General features: G+C 39.7%; 1 protein-coding gene across 2 annotated transcripts; it reads left to right on the top strand.

Moving 5' to 3' along the window:
- Positions 1 to 65: 65 nt before the first annotated feature.
- On the top strand, positions 66 to 23,098 carry anapc7 (anaphase promoting complex subunit 7). Of its 2 annotated transcripts, none has more exons than XM_055655767.1 (11): positions 66 to 174; positions 4,843 to 5,029; positions 9,743 to 9,862; positions 10,322 to 10,433; positions 11,443 to 11,596; positions 11,910 to 12,052; positions 13,276 to 13,393; positions 14,670 to 14,866; positions 17,409 to 17,633; positions 19,736 to 19,886; positions 21,831 to 23,098. In XM_055655767.1, the coding sequence occupies exons 3-11, from the start codon at positions 9,776 to 9,778 to the stop codon at positions 22,018 to 22,020; spliced, it is 1,377 nt and encodes a 458-aa protein (XP_055511742.1). In that variant the 5' UTR covers positions 66 to 174; positions 4,843 to 5,029; positions 9,743 to 9,775; the 3' UTR covers positions 22,021 to 23,098. The 2 variants fall into 2 exon arrangements, with proteins under 2 accessions (XP_055511742.1, XP_055511741.1); XM_055655766.1 differs by lacking the exon at positions 66 to 174 and adding an exon at positions 201 to 432.
- Positions 23,099 to 23,707: the final 609 nt, after the last annotated feature.

The raw sequence follows: 23,707 nt of genomic DNA, 5'->3' as shown, positions 1-23,707 counted from the left end.
TGCCGCACACGCGCAGTACGCCCGGCACCAGGAGCGCCGCACACGCGCAATCAGCCTAGCGACGACCGTGTCGCACATGCGCAGTCTGCCCGCGCTGCGCCTCTACCTTAACCTGTACGCCGCGCTTTCAAATCATTAAATATCTCGATGCATGACAACCGCCGCCATGAGATGGTATTTGTCTTTCAATCTACAGATCTCGCTCAGCTAATTTTTTTTTTCAGGCATATTTAGTGAGTGAATCTAACGGGCGCGGGCCGGGCAGCTGGAGGCTGGAGGAAGGCCCCCAGCGCCATTTTTGAGGCCGCTCGCGTTCGGCTCCGGCAACAAGATGAACGTTATCGACCACGTCCGCGACATGGTGGCCGCCGGCCTCTACTCCAACGTCAGGCTGCTCAGCAGCTTGTTACTCACCATGAGCGACAACAACCCGTGAGTGATAACCGGCCCATTCCAGCCCTATCCAACTTGTCTGTGGGTACACCCAACTTTCCCCGGGCTGTCCTACAACTCTTATAACGTTCTCTCTGAGTTAAATGGTCCTTTCCATTAGTTTGTGTCTATCTTCGGTTTAAACCAACATCTGCAGTAATTTTTACACACTTTGCATTAGTTTTAGCTTTATTATTGTCACGCACTGAGGTGCAGTGAAAAGCTTTGTTTTGCATGCTATCCAAACAGATCAGATCATACTATACGTGAATAGCCAGGTACAAAAGGTATAGCAAAGGGAAATATACATTGTACAGAATATGGTTCTCAACATTGTGATGTAACAATTCCAAAGAGAATGTTAAGAATGTTTAATTGTCTATGTACTGATAACGCAACAATTAAATTCTTACTTGTCATTTCACAGACCTCCAAACAATGTTTGTAATTAGGTAGTGTCTACTGATAAACACGTAGCACACCTGACTACTCTGCAACACTGATTCCCTAGGGTAGAGAAATCCAGAACTAGAGGACATTGGTTTAAGATGAGGGTGGAAAGATTTATTAGAATTCTGAGGAGCAACATTTTCCACTCAGAGAGTAGTGGGTATATGGAATGAGCTGCTTAGTACTATAACAACATTTGTTATCATTCTGAAGAAGGGTTTTGACCTGAAACGTCATCCATTCCTTCTCTCCAGAGATGCTGCCGGTCCTGAGTTACTCCAACATTTTGTGTCTATCTTCGGTGTAAACCAGCATCTGCAGTTCCTTCCTACACATAGATGGGCCATGTTGGTCGACAGACAAGTTAGGCAGAAGGGCCTGTTTCAGTGCTCTATGAATCTGATGTAGTCAACATTATCTCGATAAAGAAAAATAACTGCAAATGGTTTACGCAAAATATTAAGAGGCGTATGTAAATGAAAAAATCACCAAACTCTGAAAAATGGATGATTTAAATTAATTATAAATTTTCTTCCTTATGATCACAGCAAAACAGTATACTCCCAGGCTCTTTGTGTTGAGCACATAGCAGAGATCTTCCTGCCTCTTTTACTTTGGCTGACCAACTGCAGTGTTCACTGTTCCTTTGCTGCTGAATCTGTTTTCAATAGTATCCTCACATTTAATTTATTGATGGTTTTATTGTTTTCCCTCTGCTGAGTGGGTATTCATTGAGGGAACTAAATGCCAATTTATGGTCTTGCCACAGATCAGAAGCTTTAGAGGCAGCTCATGGAATTGGAGATCGAGCAACACGTCTCGGAGGAAATTACAGTTATGACCTGTACTATTCATGTAAAGGACAGACATGTCTGTAAAGAAATGGGAATGTTTGGAGAAAGGGGATATCTGTGCAAATGGAAAAATAAGTCATTATTCAGATAGCAATGCATTTGTCAGACAAGTATGCTAAATATGACCAGAAAGTGCTGGAGTAATTTGGTGGATCAGGCAGCATCTCTGGAGAACATGAATCCCAGACTCTGGTCCTAGACTTTCCCAGTAGTGGAAACTAGTGGCTCAGGCAGCAACTCTGGACAACATGGATCAAGAGATGCTGCCCGATCCACTAGTGGGAGAATCTCCGTCCAGAGGCAATAGCCTCAGAATAAAAGAACGTATCTTTGGAAGGGACGTGAGGAGAAATATCTCTAGTCAGATGTTGGCAAATCTGTGCAGTTCATTGTCACAGATGGCTGTGGAGGCCATGTCAATGGATATTGTTATGGCGGAGATTGGCAAATTCCTGATTAGTATAGGTGTTATGGGGAGAAAGCAGATTGGGGTTGATAGGCTTAATGGCTTAATTCTATTCCTATGCCTTATGATCCATCCTTAATAGTGCATTCTCCATGGAATTGTAAAAATCATATGGAATTTGAACTCTGGGATGTTCATTAAATATGTAGGATAATCACGTTAAACTCCAAGACTTTAACTCTTAATTGCAACAAATAGCTTAATCCCAATACTACGTTCATTTTCTCTCGAAATTGCCCTATCTCTTTTGATTCAATGCAAGGAAAGCCTCGCCCTGAAGTTTCAGAAATCAATATCCAGACAGTGATAACTTTGAGGGAAAGTATTTGCTCGTTACCTAATTCACAGCCAAGGATCTTATTTGCATGTCTCTGTGGCCTCCACGCCTACCTATCTCAAGTCACTTATTCAGCTTGACCCAGTCAAATCTTTCATTTAAAAGGTAAACATGGTCTGTCCAAAGCATTCTGTGCTATCTGGCTTTATGACTCCAGGCTGAAATCCTTAGGTTATACTACTCTGCATATTTTCCAGATTCTGTATATCAGTAAGCATTTCCTGGATACAATTCCAAGAATAGGTTTATCAAAGCGTTGTGAAGTGTCCTTGCTGACTCTTGGCAACCTCAAGCCCACGGCCACTCAATGGAGAAGCAGCATTCGCAATGGTATTGAGAAAGCTATGCATTAGGAGCACACAAAGGCTTCACATAAGGAGGGGGAGGGGGAGGGGGAAGGTACTTCCTTAATTATCCAGCCGCCTATCTGATCAACCTCATATGTGCAAGAGTCTGCTGTTCTCCCATTAGCCCCCTCAAAATCATAAAGCCCTATTGGAAGCATATCATCCTCCACTCCAAGGGACTTCTTCAGAATAAGGAGGAGAAGCAACTACTGTAAATGCATTACTCTTTAAACCCTATCTAACAATCCAATTCTTTTCGTATATCAAAACGTTTATTATTTTGAAATGCCATTATCTTCAGGATAAAACAGTACAACACATGGACAGGCCTTTCGGCACACAATGTCTGCCGAATATGCAGCTAAGGCCATCTCATTGACCTGTGCATAATTGACCTGTGCATAATCTACATCTCTCCATTCCTTGCCTATCCATATGTCTGCAAAAGCCTCCTAAATGCCACTGTCATATCTGCCTCAACTACCAACCCTGACTGTTGGAACCACTCTCTGTATTTAAAATAAATATATATTTTACAACATATATTCCCCTTTTGAATAGATGCATTTCAATGTTCAAAATGTATCTTGAACTTTCCATACCCCCAAAACACTGCTTTTGTCTTTATTCGCCAATGCCTGCCACATGTGTGTTCAATAACACCCTGTATGGCACACAGTGCTCATACAGACAAAAGCAGAGTAATTTGCCTGTTCAAAATGCCCTGTAATGTTTTGCTTAGGACTAAATCACTAACATTTTAACATCATCAGCAGATTTAAAACATTCTAAGCCATTACTGAAAATGTGAAAGGGCAGTGGTCCCAGAATATTCTGTAACTCCACTCATAATTAAAAGTGAGTTTAGCTTGGTTCTGTTAATTCATAGCCACCTGCTTGAAGTATTAAAAATAGTTCATTATTTAGCATAATATGTCCTGTCATCCCATATAATTCTTTCCATTAGCTTTATCGGAACACTTATTGGAAATCAAGATATGCAGGACTATCGTCAGTCTGGTCTTCAGAAAGAGCACAACCAGGTTAGTGAAGCAGGCCCCCTGTGTTCTGATGCCATGGTGAAAGATCCCTGAAAGTAGCCAAATACTATCATAAAATGGTCACAAAATCACACCCTGTAACCACGCTGGTGGTTTGCTGTAGCTTGCCTACAACTTGTACTAGTCATGGACCTACACTTTCCAAGTTAGACTTAATTCCCTAAAGTAATAGAAGCTAGAAACTCCCATTCATAAAAAAAATCTGATCCTCCACATGAGCTGCTTCCATGCTTTGATTTCAAAAGCATTTTGGGGTTTTAAAAAACAGAATAGGTGGAGCAGCACTGAATGCTTTTAAATTCGTTAGCCTTTGCTGTGATGTTTTCTGGGATCCTTTCTACTGAAGCAGTGTTTAGCTGCATATCCATGCTGCACTGCACAGTTCTGCTTTTGTAACATGATCAGTTTTCACTTCTGTTGCTCAATAAAATGGATAGGAAAGGTTTAGACTGATATGGGCCAAAGGTGAGCAAATAGGACAAATGGGGCATCTTGGTCCACATGGACGAACTGGGCTGAAGGGCCTTATTTTTAAGCTGAGTGACTATTTGACTCTATTACTCTACACTTCACATTTTGCAGTTAATAGTTGTCTTTTTTTGTCTGTCCATTTATCTGTCCTTTGGACTTCTCACAATTGTGTGTGCTGGAATGTTGAAGTGGAAGTTAGGCTAATGTTTGCAAAAATTGTGCCCCGTTCTAATCTTACCTGAAATGAAAAGGTGACATTGGGATTGAGAAACTAATTTGGTTATCTGGAACAATGTGATTGTAAGCAGTTGTGATCTTGGTGAGCAGCTACTTTCTCCGTACTACATCAGAAATGTCAATCGAATGAAGGTTGGAGAAGGCGTTACCTATGCTCTAATTCTCCATGTTTGCGCTTTGCTTTTAGAGAATTCTTCTCTCCTGTGCAGAAGTACCAGCTCCTTGTCTACCATGCCGATTCTCTCTTTCATGATAAGGAGTATCGTAATGCTGAATCTAAATACAAAATCGCCTTGCAGCAGAAGAAGGCGCTGACTAAAACTACAAAAGTGAGACCAGCTGGTGGAAGCGCCCCATCAACACCACAAACACAGGTAGTGTGTAAAGAAGAAGAATTTAAAAATATTTTATTTAGTATGATTTCAAATTTTTTAGATGTACTCTGGGCAATTTTTATTTTGGAGATACAGCATAGAGACATGCCCTTCGGCCCACCAATTCCACGCCAACCTTTGATCACCTGTTCACACTAAATGTTCTCATCCACTCCCTACACACTTGCAGCAATATATACACGCCAATTAACCTGCAAACCCCACATATCTTTGGGGTGTGGGTGGAAACGGAGTACCCAGAGGAAACTCGCATGGGCACAGGGAGTACATGCAAACTCCACACAGATAGCACCCGAGGTGGAGATTAAACCTGGGTCTCTGGCATTGTGAGCCAGCAGCTCTACCAGCAGCGTGACTGTGCCGCCCTTTTAGCAATGTTAAGAAAGGTAAAGGGAGGTCCCATTAGCAGAAAGAGATAATCCATGAACATTGCTGATTACTATCTGAAACGGCTTTTCAATTTGTTGACTACCAATGAATGATATAAAACAATTTCAGCTAAAATTGTGTTTTTTACGCAATGGTGCTTCCTTTTAATCACAACAAAATTACCTGTTTTGGAACAGACTAATTACATTCCTCTAACAACTGTCTAGTTGTTAATTGTGGTGTGTGGAACAGCATGTACTGTTTCAAACCCTGTGATTGGAGTTCATCGTATGAGCATTTTTGTAAGTTTATTTAAAAAAAGGGCTATTGTTTGATTCTTGGTCAAACAAACAATTGTGAAAACTGTTAATAAAGTATCATTGCACGTGTGTCAATAGAAGTGATTCTTATCATTTTCAATGACCACCCACAGTCAAACTGACAGATTGTGTTCTTAAAGAGACAATAGTGTCCGATTTAGATGATCACAGTTTATTTCCCTTCGACTTTTTCTACAAAACTGTTTTCTTAACTGCTTGTCAATTTCCAAAGTAACTTTTCAATGGTGATAGAAATCATGTTGTAATCAATTTGTCTTATGAAAACACACATTGGGGCAAAACTACCTGCATTATGGAAATGGTTAATAGGGCATTTAATAATTCAACATCATGCAGATTGAGTTGATGTTGGGGGTGTAAGAGAGGGGCTGGTTTGCACCTTGGACTGGACTTCACGACACTTTGCAATTTCCTGCAATTTTGGGCAGAGCTATTGCCAAACCAAGCTGTGATCATCCTGAGGGAATGTTTTCTACAGTACATCTGTGAAAGTGGACAATTCGACACATGCCTATCTTCTGAGCAGACAGATGGGACCAGTGCAGTTTAGCATCATGGTCGGCACAGACATTGTGGGTGGAAGTTCCTTTTCTTGCGATGTTCTGTTAACTTTGTTTCCTAGCACTTCTGACATTATTTATCTCTTATGGGAAGACAGAACCAAGGTATTTGTTTAATTGCTTTCCAATTTTTGTTCCTCATTATACATCTTCCTATTTTTGACGATGAAGAACTACATTTATCTTCACTAATCTTTTTCCTTCTATATACTTGCAGAAACTTTTACTTTATCCTTGTAAACTTTGGCCCTGGTGGCCATTGAAATTGACGATAATGGCTTCTATTCTTCTTCTTTCGTGTCCTCGTGTCTTCCGCTATATAGTGGCTCGCCACTGCTGTACACATCGTTGTGCTATTGGAGTGTCAAGTGCAAGGTCTGCAGTAGTACATGGATTATCCAGCAATGGACATTACAGTAGGTGTGGCATTGTCTGGGTCTGTGTGCCACAGTCACAGGCTTCTATTGAAACGTGCAATGATACTCTGCTAAACTATTGTTAGCAGTAACAAAAATAAACTTGTTATTGGAAAGTCCTTAATTTTTGAAAATCCTGTAGGAAAATTGCATGTCTGAAACTTTATCACCCCAGCCCCCTTTCCCCCTTGAATCAATTTGTTATAATGCTATTTTGTCGAACACAGTTTCTTAGGATTGCCACCATCGTGTTTTAGCAGAAATGCCTGTATTAGATTGTGCTGGTACTAAAAGGAGAAGCTTTTATTCGTTAAACCACATTTATAAACTTGGAGTCATGGCGTTGGTAGCAAACTAAAGGGCCTGTCCCACTTTCACGACCTTTTTTACTCGTGGACATTTTTCATCAGGCTAGAAATACGCCCCGGCCTACTTGATGCCACGAGTACCTACGACTAGCATCACGGCCTGCTATGACCTACCTATGACCATGCTGCGAGTGTGAGTCAAGGGCAAACGCGGCAGAGGTCGTGATAGTGGGACAGGCTCTTAAGGCTTATAAAATAGGCTTGCTTCTCAGTGCACTAGAAATCCAACATTATAATATGTTGGGCACTCAAAATTTCTCTTGTCCATTTTTAACAATTATTTTGAATGATAGGTGCAGTTGAATTAAATGTTTATAAAAATGGAAATCCATGGCAACAATGTTTTATAATTAAGTGGTCAGCAATATGAATAAGTGCAGGCACATCATGTCAATAATGCCTACTGCATTTTGTTTGTTGATCTGAAAATGTATTGGATGCAACTGCAATTTTCACAAAACTTTCCACATTATTTAGAAAATAATAGAGGCAATACAGTGCCCTCCATAATGTTTAGGGCAAAGATCCATCATTTATTTATTTGCCTCTGTACTCCACAATTTGAGATTTGTAATAGAAAAAATCACATATGGTTAAAGTGCACATTGACAGATTTTAATAAATGCCATTTTTATACATTTTGGTTTCACCATGTAGAAATGACAGCAGTGTTTATACATAGTCACCCCCATTTAAGGACACCATAATGTTTGGGGCACAGCAATGTCATGTCAATGAAAGTAGTCATGTTTAATATTTTGTTGCATATCCTTTGCATGCAATGACTGCTTGAAATCTGCGATTCATGGTCATCACCAGTTGCTGGGTGGCTTCTCTGGTGATGCAATGCCAGGCCTGTATTGCAGCCACCTTTAGCTTTTGCTTGTTTTGGGGGCTAGTCCCCTTCATTTTTCTCTTTAGCATAGAAAAAGCATGTACAGTTGGGTTCAGTGGTTGACTTGGCCACTCAAGAATTGACCATTTTTTAGCTTTGAAAAACTGCTTTGTTTCTTTGGCAGTATGTTTGGGATCATTGTCTTGCTGTAGACTGAGCTGCTGGCCAATGAGTTTTGAGGCATTTGTTTGAACTTCAGCGGATATGATGTGTATATACCCTTCAGAATTCATTATGCTTCTACCATCAGCAGTTGTATCATCAATGAAGATAAGTGAGCCAGTACTTTCAGCAGCCATGCATGCCCACGCCATAACATCCCTACCACCGTGTTTCACAGATGAGCTGGTATGCTTTGGATCTTGGGCAGTTCCTTCTCTCCTCCATACTTTGCTCCTTCAGTCACTCAGATATGTTAATCTTCGTCTCATCTGTCTACAAGACCTTTTTCCAGAACAGTGGTTGCTCTTTTAACTACTTCTTGGTAAACTGTAACCTGGCCATCTTATTTTTGCGGCTAAAAGGTTTGCATCTTGCAGTGTAGCCTCTGTATTTCTGTTCATAAAGCCTTCTGCGGACAGTGGTCATTGACAAATCCACACTTGACTCCTGAAGAGTGCTTCTGATCTGTCGGACAGGTGTTTGGCAATTTGTCTTTATTATAGAGACAATTCTTCTGTCATCAGCTGTGGAGGTCTTCCTTGGCTTGCCAGTCCCTTTGTGATTAGTAAGCTCACCAGTGTTCTCTTTCTTCTTAATGATGTTCCAAACAGTTGATTTTGGTAAACATAAGGTTTTGCTGATGTCTCTAACAATTTTATACTTGTTTCTCAGTCTCATAATGGTTTCTTTGACTTTCATTGGCACAACTTTGGTCCTCATGTTGATAAACAACAATAAAAGTTTCCAAAGGTGATGGAAAGACAGGAGCAGGGGTGGGGAACCTTTTCATGTTGGAATGCCGCATTAAGTTAGCTGTAATCTAATAAGGCCGCATCCAAGAAACTTCAATTAGATATACTTCTTAATGTACATTATTTTTGTTAAAATAGCCCTCATGACTTACTATTGTATTAATTGTGGCCATCAGTTGGGGAGGATTATTTTGTTGAATCTTCTTTTACTCTTTGGTATTTTAAATACGTTCATTTTAAGATTAAAATAAAAATAATAAGAATGAACAAAATCTTATTAATAATAATAAAAAGATTTGTTCTACAAAATTTGGATTCATTCAAAAGGCCGCACTGAATGGCCTAGAAGGCCACAGATTCCCCACCCCTGGACTGGAGGAAAGACTAGATGCTGAGAGCTCTCTTATATCTGCATTACGGAGGCAATTAAACACCTGAGCAATCACAAACACCTGTGAAGCCATGTGTCCCAAACATTATGGTGCCCTGAAATGGGGGAACTATGTATAAACACTGCTGTAATTTCTACATGGTGAAACCAAAATGAATAAAAATGGCCTTTAATAAAATCTGACAATGTGCACTTTAACCGCATGTGATGATTGTTCTATTACAAATCTCAAATTGTGGAGGATAGAGGCAAATAAATAAATGATGGGTCTTTGTCCCAAACATTATGCTGGGCACTGTATATCCTTCACAATGAGGAGTAGAGGGTTTTCTACAGCACTGTGTATTCAGATCTGTACAGTAATTGTTATAGCTGGAGATCATGTAAATTGTAGAAGAAATAAATGAATTGTATATAACATATTTACTTGTATTCTAGTGTCTGCCATCAGAGATCGAAGTTAAATATAAAATGGCTGAATGTTATACAATGCTCCGTCAAGAAAGAGATGCAGTTGCAATACTGGACACTATTCCCACCAGGCAGCGCACTCCAAAGGTTAACATTGATTAGTCATTTTATATTAAAGTTTGTGCAATTTGAGTAAAATGTTACAAGCAGAATTTTCCCCACATTTGCAACTTATTTTTAATTACCTTAAGATATCCTTTTTTTAAAAACACAGTGGAAGTATTTTCTTTCTATAATATTGTGTTAAAATACTTTATTTAGCTTTCTATAATTTGGAACTACAGTTACAGTTGCTAATGAACAGTTTAAAAAAAATGATTTTACAATTTTTTTAAATTTTGTTTTTCTTTAAAAAAAAAAAAAAATATTGAAGCAAGGTCGATTTAACTTCCTATTTCATTTTTAACATGGTTTAGTTGTTGACTTACTGTGTATTGGACTTTTAAATATTGGTACTTCCATGTAATTTTTGCATTGCTTTATCTGGAATTATTCCAGAGAGCAAATTATATTTATTATCTACTTATTTTTTTCTCTATGTAATAGATTAACATGATGTTGGCCAATCTGTATAAGAAGGCAGGGCAGGAAAGATCAGCTGTAACCAGCTATAAAGAAGTTCTACGACAGTGTCCCTTGGCTATGGATGCGATATTAGGTAGGATTTTAAATATGGGCTATAATTGTTTATTTGAACAATTGACAAGCTGGGGAGAAATGGAACTGAAAACCAGCAGGTGGTGATTAGGGAGACAACTGGATTTCATCTCTGGAAAACATGGATCCATATTTTTCAGAGATGCTACCTGATTTGCTGAGTTATTCCAGCACTTTGTGTCTATCCTAGAGATTATGTTTGATTGTAATAGTACCTTATTTAGTGCCAAGGATTTGTTTCCAGGGTAGCTAACGGAAGCCGTGCTGAAAGCACTGATCATAACAGCTTTTGTTTAGAGAGAGAGACACACACACGGTACAGATGGTGCTGCTGTGCTGGGAACCTAATACAAACTCCCTGCCTCTTTGTTGCTGCACATTGGTTTGCCAGGTCTGCAGTGCATATCCTGCAAGTAATCACCACCTGCCTTGGTGTGACAAGACTAAGTTTGAGGGCTGGTGTTGAGCAAGAGGTGTGTTTGCCCGTTGCTGAATTGGGAGAAACACTTTGATCAACACTCTATTTTCCAGTAGAGCTACACTAAAGAAATTCATCCATAGAAATATTTCTACCTTGAGGGTAAAATAATTATCCTAATCGGGCTACTTTAATCATAAAAATAAGGTATTGAGGTTAATAAATACTGGATCATAAGATGATCGCTATTCAAATATCCTTTTTTAAAACTTATTTACAAATGGTTAAAAATGTTCGATCCTGACCTTGTGGTGCTGTCTGTGTGGAGTTTGCAAATTCTCCCTGTGACCATGTGGGTTTCCTCTGGGTTCTCCAGTTTCCTCCCCATCCCCAAAACATACAGGTTTGTAGGTTAAATGGCTGCTGTAAATTGCCCCTAGTGTGTAGAGAGTGGATGAAAAAGTGAGATGACGTGGAACTAGTGTAACGGGTGATCATTGATTAGCATAAACCCGGTGGCCCGAAGGTCCTGTTTTCATGTTGTATCTCTAAAGTAAACTAATAAATTCTCTTTCCTGTCCTTTTCCTCTAGGTCTGCTATCCCTCTCTGTGAAGGGTGCGGAGGTAGCATCTCTAACTATGAATGTGATTCAGAGTATTCCGAATCTGGACTGGTTATCTGTTTGGATCAAGGCGTATGCTTTTGTTCACACTGGTGATAATACCAGGGCTATCAATGCTATCTGGTGAGGAGACTGAACCTCATAGTGCACGAATATGTATTAAAACATTGTGCTGCTGATCGGTATTTATTGTACCTCCACTTAAAGGGGCATTCCTTTTCTGGAAACTTACTTTAATTTATCAGTTTTAATAACAAAATGGGGCCTGTCGGACATTGGCATGGTTTAATCTGCCTGCAATTTTATATGTAGTGAGCATCATCCCCATGAGATCCTTTCTGGAAAGGATGTTAGCAAGGCTTTTCTGTAAAAGGTGTAGTTTTCTAATCACTGCACAACAATTAACAGCATACTTCTACAATCATTTCATTCACAGCTCGTTAGAGAAGAAATCATTATTGCGGGATAACGTGGATTTAATGGGAAGCCTTGCAGACTTGTATTTCCGAGTGGGTGACAGCAAAAATGCCATCCTTAAGTTTGAACAAGCTCAGATGCTGGATCCATATATCATTAAGGGTAAGTAACACTGAAATAGATACAAATTTATTTGGAATTTTCAGTAGAGTAATCACTAGCTTTTCACTTTACAATTATAGTTCTAAATTTTGCTTTAAAAAGGATGCCTAAATGTTTGAAGACTTGATGAGAATTAAATTGGTATTTAGCCTGTATATTTAAAGAAGACCTTTTCATTTACATAGTGGCTTTTACTTGCCCGTTATTATAACTCACAATATTTGTACTGCGATCTCCCCAGAGCAGCAATTTGATGTAATCCTTTATTTAGACATATTGTTCGAGGGATGAATATTGGCCAGAATGCCAGGGTTAAAACACTCTTTAAATGAGTGCCATAAGATCTATTACATCCACCACAGAGCAATTGGAATCATGGATGAGTAACTCATTCTGAAGACGGTATCATCTGCACATCACTTATTTTATATTGGAAAATGGATTTGTTTAGAATTTGTTGTGAGCTCAGTTTCTGACATGGTACTTGAACTTATAATGTTATGTTTCAGAAGAAAGATGGATTTCTTAAATTTTTAAGCAGAATGATGTTTGGATGGCTACTGGGCATTTATAGTAATAGTCATATAGCATGAAACAAGCTCTTCAGCCTAACTCATCCATGCTGGCCAAGATGCCCCATTTAAGTTAGTCCCACCTGCTTGCATTTGGCCATAACCTTCCTAACTTTTCTTATCCATATACCTGTTCAAATGTCTTTTAAATGTTGCATTGTACCTGCCTCAACTACTAGTTTTGGCAGCTCGTTCCATACACCCAGTGCCCCCTGCGAAAAAAGTTGCCCACAGGTTTAAATCTTTCCCCTCGCCTTAAATCTATTTCCCTTGTGATTTTATACACTTCTATAAGATCATCCCTCAACCTGCTGCGCTCTAAGAAATAAAGTCTTATCCTGCTCATCCTCCCCTGTAGCTCAGGCACAAAGGGTTATTCCCTTTATCATATATCTACACTGTGGATGGCCCGATAGTAATCATGTAGTCTTTCCGCTGACTGGTTAGCATGCAACAAAAGCTTTTCACTCTACCTTGATACACGTGACAATAAACCAAACTAAACTAAGGCCTGACAACAATCCTTCTTAATTCTTTTCTGCATTCTTTCCAGCTTAACATAACATTTTGAAATGTGAAATATTGCTAAACAAGCATGATGGGTATCTTAAACTATCTAATAGAAGCTATCAAATATTTACTCCACTTCAGGAATGGATGTCTATGGATATCTTCTAGCAGGTGAGGGCCGACTCGAGGACGTTGAAAATTTAGGTGGACGTTTATTCAATATATCTGATCAGCATGCAGAACCGTGGGTTGTCTCGGGGTAGGTATAAAGTTTTATTATTGTTGCAAGATGAAACAAAGCATTCTTTTCTGGTTAATAGAAACCATGATTAACCATGATAGAGCTCTAGGGGCTAGTGGAGTCGATGGATATGGGGAGAAGGCATGCACGGGTTATTGATAGGGTACGATCAACCATGATCACAATGAATGGCGGTGCTGGCTCGAAGGGCCGAATGGCCTCTTCCTGTACCTGTTTTCTATGTTTCTACTACAGAGTGTAATTTTTCTTCAGGTAATTTGATCTTCATTGCTCTGAGCATTGCTAGAGAGATTTTAATGTGCTTTGTTTAGACAGTTGTAGAGATAAATGAAGAGCAGTTATCAGATTTTCCATTTTCTAGCAGATCTTGGGCAGGGTCTCAATTCATCTTGATCTATGTGCTACACCTGAGCTGCACAAGACCACGTTGCATTTGCCTAACCCCAATTCTTGCTCCAAGTAAGGTTTGAACAAATAATAGTTTTCTTCCCTCTCTTCTCGCTCCTCACTTCAAACTTTCTGATGCCAAGTAAGTTGACAGCAATGGGGCGTGGAAGCAGGCCTTTTGACTGACCATGTCCATGCTGACCATCACTACCTACACTGATCCCATTTACCAGCCTGCAGTCACCCGTTTGATGGCCATGACAGCATAGCTTTCGTGATTACACAAGTTCAAAGTCTAACAATCTTCCAAGAGAAGAAATTCCTTCCGTCTTAAATGGGCGTAATGTAATATCACCAGTGTGAACAAAAGCAGACGCCTTGACCCAAACGGATAACCAGTCCAGATTTGGAAAACTCTGAATCACATTCATAGGCCCCTCAGCAGCCTACGTGGCTGCTCCAGTAGCATTCGACTCCCCTCAAAGGCCCTGACCTCTATTAATCTGGCAAAAAGGATAATGTAGAAAGCCTCTGGAACCAATGGTGCCGGAAAATCAGTGGTAGTTACTAATTTTTTTTATGACTAAAAGAAAGATAGGAAAATAACTCATGAAGAGGATATAAGAAACCCACAAAGGTTAGGTGAGTGGGCAAATATCTGGCAAATGGACTACAATGCAGAAAATTGTGAAATGATCCATTTTGACAGGAGTGGCGTGCGTTCTGTTAATTTGTACAATCTAATCAAGCATCCTCACTGCAACTGGTGGGAAGTATCAAGCATCCCTTGATTTCCTACTTTAACTGTAAGAATAGTTTACCACAGTCACTGAAGTAATGATGGTAATGTTACCTCTGACTTTGCTCTGCCCTACTGTCTCTGCAGTTATCAGTGTTTGTACAGCAAACGATATTCACGTGCACTTTATCTGGGAGCAAAAGCAATTCAATTGAATAGCAACAGTGTGCAAGCCTTGCTGTTAAAAGGTGCTGCTTTGCGAGCCTTGGGCAGAATCCAGGAAGCTATTATACACTTCAGAGAAGCCATGCGTCTCTCCCCTTGCAGAATGGATTGCTATGAAGGCAAGTTATTTCTTAGTTTATTTAATTTAGTTTATTGTCACATGTACCGAGGTACAGTGAAATGCTTTTGTTGCATGCTAACCAGCCAGTGGAAAGATTATGTGATTACGATCGAGACAACCACAGTGTACATGATAAAGGGTATTAACTTATTCTTCACATATTCTTGCGTCTGTATGATTACTTTAAATTCTAGCCAGGGAAATTGTTTTTTTTTTTTAAACACATAAGAAATGATAAGTAGAACGGCTCAGAATTATTTTGATCCGTTGGCTTCTGCTGCATTGAAGTTGCAGCTTTTCAGTTAGTTTTTCCAATTCAGTGGCCGTGGATATTTGAAATGTTGCCACCAGTCATCTGATCCATAGTCATAGTGTCATAGAGCATAGAAACAGGCCCCTTTGCCCAACTTGACCACACAAACCAGATGTCCCAGTCACACTAGTTCCACCTACCTGGTATTTGGTCCATATCCCTCTAAACCTTTCCTATCCAGGTGTTTGTTTTAAGTTTCTGGCACTCCATAGTGCTTTAGAGACATGGAAGTGGTGTCATTAGCGGGCCAGGGATGTATTGTCATTTCATTATCATGTGACCTCTGTTGGTCCAGAAAACCAGTGCTGGAAAAATCTGTGTTCAACCTGTTTATAGAGAGATAAAGTTTATATAAAATATAAACATGCCTTTTAAATAATAAAATTAATTATCTTATAGGAATTACAAAGCAAAAACAACTAAGTGTATTGCTAATAATAACAAACTTATCATTATAAGGGAAGGTTGGATAGATAGCTTAAACCACTTTGGTTACCCTGCCACTTCTGCCCAGAATCCCAAATTTGTTATTTTCCTTCCTTTTAATACTTTCTTTCACTGTTTGACTCGTTCCCTCGGTGTGACTTCTTCCGCCAAATGCATTTTGTTCTTGATAACCTTTGCAAAATACGTTCTCAACTTCTAATCCAGAATTAATGTGATTTGTTCGTGGTGTCACTGACTTGGTATTTTCTGATCAATTCAGATGTTCTGAATACTCATAGATCTTCCTTTCAACTTATTGTCCTAATTTTTAAATGTCTCGTCCCAATTTAAACCACTAACTTTAAAAGCAAAGTTTAAAATGTTGTGGCTGAAACTAAAACAGCAAATGCTTAAATGTAACATATCGGACAGCAACTGTACAGAGCGAGAGAGAGAGACAGTTATAGGATTAATATCCTTTTAACAGAGCTGGGAAATTAGAAATTTAAATAGTTATAAGATATGGGAGGGGAAGGAGGAAAGAAAAAATAAATTTGTAAGGTGGAGAAGGATCTCAACCTGATTCGTCACCTATACCTTTCCTCCAGAGATGCTGCCTGACCTGCTGAGTTCCTCTAGCATTTTGTGTCTTTCTTCGGTGTAAACCAGTATTCCAGTGCAAAGCAGTTTCTCCTTATACGATTAGGCTTGTACTTTGACTACAATTATAAACTCTGCTATTGCCATTTAGTCTTGGACTTTGTTCAATACTCTTTCGCATTATTCAGATTTATTTGTCGTATACACCGGGGTACAATGAAGTTCCTTATTCATGTGAAGCTCATAGAGTAAACGGTATACGTGATAATGATAAATACGTACGAGGTACGACAAGTGTAAAACAACAGAATGGTGCAAAGACTAGTGCAATCTGAAGTAGAGCAAATAAATTTTTAAGTACAATAACGGGATAACTGAATGGGGTAGAGTTAAAAGTAAGAGTAAGCAGCAGCACCTCTGGGAAGGTGGTGAGGGACAAGTAGCTGACTCATAAGTCTGATGGCAGTGGGGACGAAGCTTTCTTAAATCTGAATGTTTGAGTTGTCAAGCTCCTGTGTCTTCCAAGAGGTAGAAGGGAGAAATGAACTAACCGGTGTGCCAGGCATCTCTGCACTGTGAGGCTGTACTGGATGGAAGGAAGTGGGAAGTGACAAGCCTGTGATGGACTGGGCTGCATTCACCACTCTCCGCAGGTTCAGCAGTCAAGAGCAGAGCAGTTGCTCAACCAGGCTAAGATGCATCCTGACAGAATATTTTTTACAGCACACCTGTATAAGTCCGAGAGAATCCTCGTTATCCACTTGCATTGCACATTATTCCTTTCTGAAGAAGGGTCCCGATCCATTCTTTCTTTCCAGACATGCTACCGAGTTACTCCAGCAATTTGTGTCTATCTTCGGTTTAAACCAGCACCTGCTGTTCCTTCCTACACATTCCTTTTTATTCGTTAGCTTCTATTAATTTCTATTCTTGTACATCTCTGCTTTTGTTTATTCCATCTAGCACTTTTGCTCTATATTATGTCTCTAATTCTTCCATTTCTACTGTGGTCACTGATTAAAAATATTGTTTCTCACTCTAAACCTGCTGACATTTTATTTGTATTTTAAAAACAGAACTTGTTATGTCTTCAAGGCATTAACTTTGTTCCATCATAATCTTGGAGTTTAATTTTGTAAGATTTTTTTTCCTATTTCTCCTGTGTTCTTGGATGCAATAAATTTTTACTTTCTAACTGCAGGACTGGTTGAATGCTATTTAGCTTCAAACAGCATTCGTGAGGCAATGGTGATGGCAAATAATGTCTTCAAAACACTGGGCCCAAATGCCCAGACTTTGACTCTTTTTGCCACTGTTTGCTTGGAAGACCCAATGACGCAAGAGAAGGCGAGAACACTTCTGGATAAAGCCCTGGCACAGAAATCCGACTATCTAAAAGCAGTGGTCAAAAAAGCAGAACTTCTGAGTAAGATATGTCTTTAATTCCTTTCATTTTGTCCATGCGTGTGTGTGTGTGGTATAATGTGTCATTCATTACAAGAATCTATACAAGTGGTTAAATGTGAGGTAAATACAAGACGAAAAGAGATGTATTGAATTTTAGGAGACATTTAAGAGACATTTGGACAGGTACATGAATAGGAAAGGTTTAGAGGGATATGGGCCAAACACTGATAGGTGGGACAAAATGTGTAGGAAAGAATGCTGGCAGGGAATCTGGTTAAATATCCCCCATTCTTCATTGAGCATTTTGGAATAATCTTAAATCAAAAAAAAAATTTTAAGGACACAAAGTGCTGGAAGTATCTCAACAGGTCAGACAGCATCTCTGGCGAGCATGGATAGGTGACGTTTCAGGCCGAGACCCTTCTTCATACTGATTGTTGGGGGGAGGGGGATGGCAAGAAAGCTGGGAGAGGAGAGAGGTAGAACAAAGCACGGCAGGTATTAGCTGGAGCCAGGAGTAGAGGCGGTTTTGCTAGGCATGTGATTTCAACATAGGTCCGAGATTAAAACAGAAGGTGTGAGATGGAAGGATTGAAGAGTTGCAAATAGTGAAACTAGAGGAAGGAATGTAGGAGGAGGAGAGAGGTAGGTGCGAGTCCCGGTGTTAATGTAAACCATGAGCATTATTGACCTTTATACTATAAATTCTGTGACCCAATTGTAAGATATGACGATGTATAATTCACATACTTGCAAGTTTATGTATAAAAATATCATTTAATAATGACTTTCTCCAATGTATGGGGAATTGAGAACAAATGCGGTCTTCGACAAAATTATTGCTACGTAGTGTCTGCAAATGTTCAAGAGAACTCATCATTTATGTTTGTCCATTTTGAATGTAAATTGCATTTCTGTACATTTTCTCTGGAGTTTTGGGGAAAATTATGGCAGAAATGATGCATGTAATTTTCATATTTACGCAAATACCCCCCCCCCCCCCCCCCCCCCCCCCCCCCCCCATTTCTAAACAAAATCTGCTTTGGCCATTAAGCCTTTAGCATTACTGGTGGTGCAGCTGGTAGAGCCACTGCCTCACAGCACCAGAGACCAAGGTTCAGTCCTGTCTGGTGTTTGCAAGTTCTCACTGTTACCGCGTGGGTTTCCACCCCGTGCTACGGTTTCCTCCCACATCCCCAAAGCCATGCGAGTTTGTAGCTTTAAGAAGCCTCTAAATTGCTCCTAGTGCGTAGGGAGAGGATGTGAAAGTGGGATAACATAGAATTAGTGTGAATGGGTGATCAATGATCATCATTGACTCAGTGGGCCAAAGGGCCTGTTTCCTTGCTGTATCTTTAAAACTAACAGCTAAATTTAATGCTGCTATGTAATGGAAAAGGTCATTTGGGTCACAGGTGTATAGCTATACAAATACTAATATTAAAAAAGATCTAAACTGGCTTGGTATTGTCTTAAATAACATTTATAAAAACTTATTTTTTTCACCTATAATACCTATATTTTGAGGGGGAATTGGGAGTGTGTTGAGCTGGATAGATCTGCCATAATGGCGAAGTAGACGATGGGCCGAATGGCCTAATTCTGCTCCTATAACTTATGAACTATTTTATGTTGAGGCATGCAACTAGGAAGGGATAGATTGAATTAACCAATGTTGGTCATATCTAGCATTGTGTTAAAATATCATTGTTTTTAATCAACTAAATGTGTAATTTTTGAGTCGGGTGGAAGATTTTATGGCTTGATTTTTGTTTTGTTTAAAAAAAGAAAATCAAGTTTCTAACAATTAATTGCCTCAGGAAGTCTGCGAATTCATAAAATGGTTGATTCTTCCTTTCACTTGAACCATCGGAGAGAGGTTAGAGCAAAAGCAAAATGCTCCTCCATAGATGGGAAAAGAAAAGTAGAACAAATGGAGCCCGGCACCTCCTGCAGCCTGTTTGAGAACTGCACAAGCCTGAGAACTGGTGACTCACTCACCCAGTGTCGGGGAAACTGGAGGGAGGGTATAAAGAATCTGCTATAAATCTTTTTATTTTGCATTTTTAACCTTTGCCGTTTACTAGTTTTGCCAGTCAAATCTTATCAACTCTCTTTTAGGTCGTGAGCAGAAGTACGAAGAAGGTATAGCTCTTCTGCGAAATGCGTTGGCAAACCAGAGTGTTTGTATTCTGCATCGGATGCTTGGAGATTTTCTGGTGGCTATAAGCGATTATCAGGAAGCAATGGATCAATACAGCATTGCATTAAGGTACACAGCGTCTTGCCAGCCGACTGGTTTGTTTAGTTTAGGGATACAGCATGGAAACGCGCCCTCAAGCTGACTGATTCCATGCCACCCATCGATCACCCATTCTCACTGGCTCTATGTTATCCCACTTTCTCTTTCCTACATACTAATAGCTATTTACAGAGGCCAATTAACCTACAAACCCACACGTCTTTGGCATGTGAGGGGGAACTGGAGCATCCGGAGGAAACCCGTGCAGTCTCTGGGAGAATGTGTAAACTCCCCACAAACAGACCCGTCGACAGGATCGAACCTGGTCTGTTGCTGCGAGGCAGCAGCTATACCAGTGCGCCACTGTGTCCCCTTTTTAAAAAAAAAAACAAAACACCAGTATTTTTTAACAAAACACAAAAGTGCTGGAGTAACTCAGCGGGTCAGTCAGCATCTCTGGAGAACATGGATAGGTGACGTTTTGGGTCTGGACTCTTCTTCAGTCTGATCTGAAACATCACCTAGCCATGTTCACCGCAGATGCTGCCTGACCCACTGACTTATTCCAGCCTTTTATGTTTTACATAGAAACATAGAAAATAGGTGCAGGAGTAGGCCATTCGGCCCTTCGAGCCTGCACCGCCATTCAATATGATCATGCCTGATCATCCAACTCAGTATCCTGTACCTGCCTTCTTTCCATACCCCCTGATCCCTTTAGCCACAAGGGCCACATCTAACTCCCTCTTAAATATAGCCAATGAACTGGCCTCAACTACCTTCTGCGGGAGAGAATTCCAGAGATTCACCACTCTCTGTGTGAAAAAGGTTTTCCTCATCTCGGTCCTAAAAGATTTCCCCCTTATCCTTAAATTGTGACCCTTGTTCTGGACTTCCCCAACATCGGGAACAATCTTCGTGCATCTAGCCTGTCCAACCCCTTAAGAATTTTGTAAGTTTCTATTAAGATCCCCCCTCAATCTTCTAAATTCTAGCGAGTACAAACCGAGTCTATCCAGTCTTTCTTCATATGAAAGTCCTGACATCCCAGGAATTAGTCTGGTGAACCTTCTCTGTACTCCCTCTATGGCAAGAATGTCTTTCCTCAGATTAGGAGACCAAAACTGTACGCAATATTGGCCAAGATTCTAGCATCTGCAGTTCCTTGTTTCACCTGTACTTTTATAAACCAATAAAAAGGTCTATAGAAAGTGTAAGTGAAGTTGAGCACAAATGAATTAAGTGCTTTTTCTGAAACCAGTCCAGCTTGAGCACATGTGTGACATCCGTCTTCCTCTGCTGCTTCTCGGGAAGTTGGGTCATCTTTGAGCGTGGTGAACAAATCTCGGATGAGTATATTTTGTTGTTTGCAGGACACATGTTTAAAATAGATGTTTCATGCCCTGGTCCAAAATACCTTCAGATTCTGCAATTTAGAAGAATTGCAATTGACTGTCAGTTGTAGTAAAGAGTAGGGAGTAAAATACAATTTTTCATTCATGATGTATTTATCCTTTAATACAAGTTGAAATTTGTTTGATTCTTGGTTGCACGTTCTCCCTGTGACTGTGTGGGGTTTCTCCAGGTGCTTCAGTTTCCTCCCATGCTCCAAAGCTGCACAGGTTTGTAGGTTAATTGGCTTTGGTAAAAATTAAACATTGAAAATTGTCCTAATGTGTAGGATAGTGTTAGTGTGCAGGGTGATTCCTGGTTGGTGCGGACTCAGTGGGCTGAAGGACCTGTTTCGATGCTATATCTCTAAAGTTTAAAGTAAAGTCTAAATTGTACCTTATTTAAAATGTGTTACTTTTGTTCTTTGTTGTTCTTGACTAGATGTTTGAATTCTAATCAATAAACATATCTCTCCCTCTCTCCACACACATATTTTGACAATTTCATAATGAATGCAAATGGGCCTTGATCTCTTATCCAGAAGGTATTACTTCTAGAAGTAACTCACGTTATCTTTTGCAGCTTGGACCCCAATGATCAGAAGTCTTTAGAAGGCATGCAGAAGATGGAGAAGGAAGAAAGCCAGACCGAGGCAGCACAAGAGGAGGATGTGGATGACATGGAAGGTAGTGGAGAAGAGGGAGACCTGGAGGGGAGTGACAGTGAGACTGCACAGTGGGCAGATCAAGAACAGTGGTTTGGCATGCAGTAGGAAAAGCACACGGGCCTCTTCAAATGAACTTCTCATGTTTGGAATCCATGGTTCTGTTAACCAGGTACCTTGGATTTTATAATGAATTGTAATCATTGCTTCGCATTACAGAGGGAAATACTTTGTCAGATATCTGTTATTACTTGTTGTGTTTCAATTATAATTGTACAGCATTGTACTATTTTCTTTACAGAAATACTCTTCGCTTCCATAATGTATATTCAAGTCAGTTAACTGATATGGTGACAACAGATTGAGTTTGTGTGACTGTTGTGACGTCACTTATTAAACATGTCAATTTGAGACTTAATTTTCCAAATTTATGAAATCTATACAGTGAGCCTAATGTCTTGGGTATAGGTTTGCATGAATTAAGGCCAAGCTGAACTCCAAATGCTGAAATATTTTTCTAATTATCTTTGTGAAAGCTGTAAAATCCAAGCAAGGTGACTATGAAACATTTAAACTGCTTGAATCCTGAAGCTGGATTGCAGAGCAAGTGATAGATTTCAAAAAATTGTGTTTAGAAATTTACACTGACTACTGTAATTTTTTTACCTTGAAACATCTTGATTTAGTTCTCGATTGAATCTATATTTTTCCAATGGCCACATTCACCAAAGTAGGATTGGACTCAGTGGGCTGAAGGCTCTGTTTCCATGCTGTATCTCTAAATTATTCTCAGATCCATTGCCAATTTGATCTATTGCCAATTTTGCTTTGTCATTAAGACCTGGATTTGCTCCATTCTTTGGTGCTGGCTAACTCTTTGTGCTCCATGCAAGAATTAAATTTGTACACGGCTGAATCCAATTTCAACAGACATTGTGCATCATATAATTTATTGTTTGTATTAAATCTTTTTGACAGCTGTGATGCTCTACGCTGTCTCACCAGCTCGTTCTTGCAATAACTGTTTTGATAGCCGTATTGTGTCTTTTCTAAAGAATAGAGGTAAAATGACATTTTGCAGTACTAATTGAAATGTATACAGTGTATACACTGTAGTTGTGAGCATCATTGTATATGAAATGCATGTTTTTTCCTTTAAATAAAAATTAATGTCCTCTGTTAGAAATTGCTCATATTGTCTTGTGACATGGCACTTGGCACTTGAAGTAACTTTTGATTAGTATATCAGAATGGGATGATTTGTTTTAGATGTGCAATGTGGTCTGCAAGGAATTGTATTTCAAAATGTGTGTCAACTAACCTTTCTTTTGGCTAACAGCTTATTCTTCCAAATGTACCCATTTTGTGTGGCAGGTTCATGAAGCCAATATGGAGAAACAAAAAAACTACAGATGCTGGTTAATACACAAATGGACACAAAGTGTAACTCAGCAGGTTAGGTAGCATCTCTGGAGAACATGGTCAGGTGATGTTTCTGGTCAATACCTTTCTTCCGAACCTTCAGTCTGAAGAAGGCTCCTGACCTGAAATGTCATCCATCCATGTTCACCAGAAATGCTGCCTGACCAGCTGAGTTACTCCAGCATTCCACGTCCTTTCATGAAGCCAGTATCTGGGTCAATCAATCAATCAATCCGTTTTATTCGTCACTTGCACATAAAGTGCAAGTGAAATGAATTTGCCAGCAGCGGTACAATGAAAACGAACACACAAAAACACAATAAAAATTTAACACAAACATTCATCACTGTGGTGGAAGGCACAAAATTTGGCC

Source organism: Leucoraja erinacea, chromosome 25, assembly GCF_028641065.1.
Source record: "Leucoraja erinacea ecotype New England chromosome 25, Leri_hhj_1, whole genome shotgun sequence".
NCBI classification, from domain to species: Eukaryota; Metazoa; Chordata; class Chondrichthyes; order Rajiformes; family Rajidae; genus Leucoraja; species Leucoraja erinaceus.
This window is presented reverse-complemented; position numbering and strand designations above follow the sequence as displayed.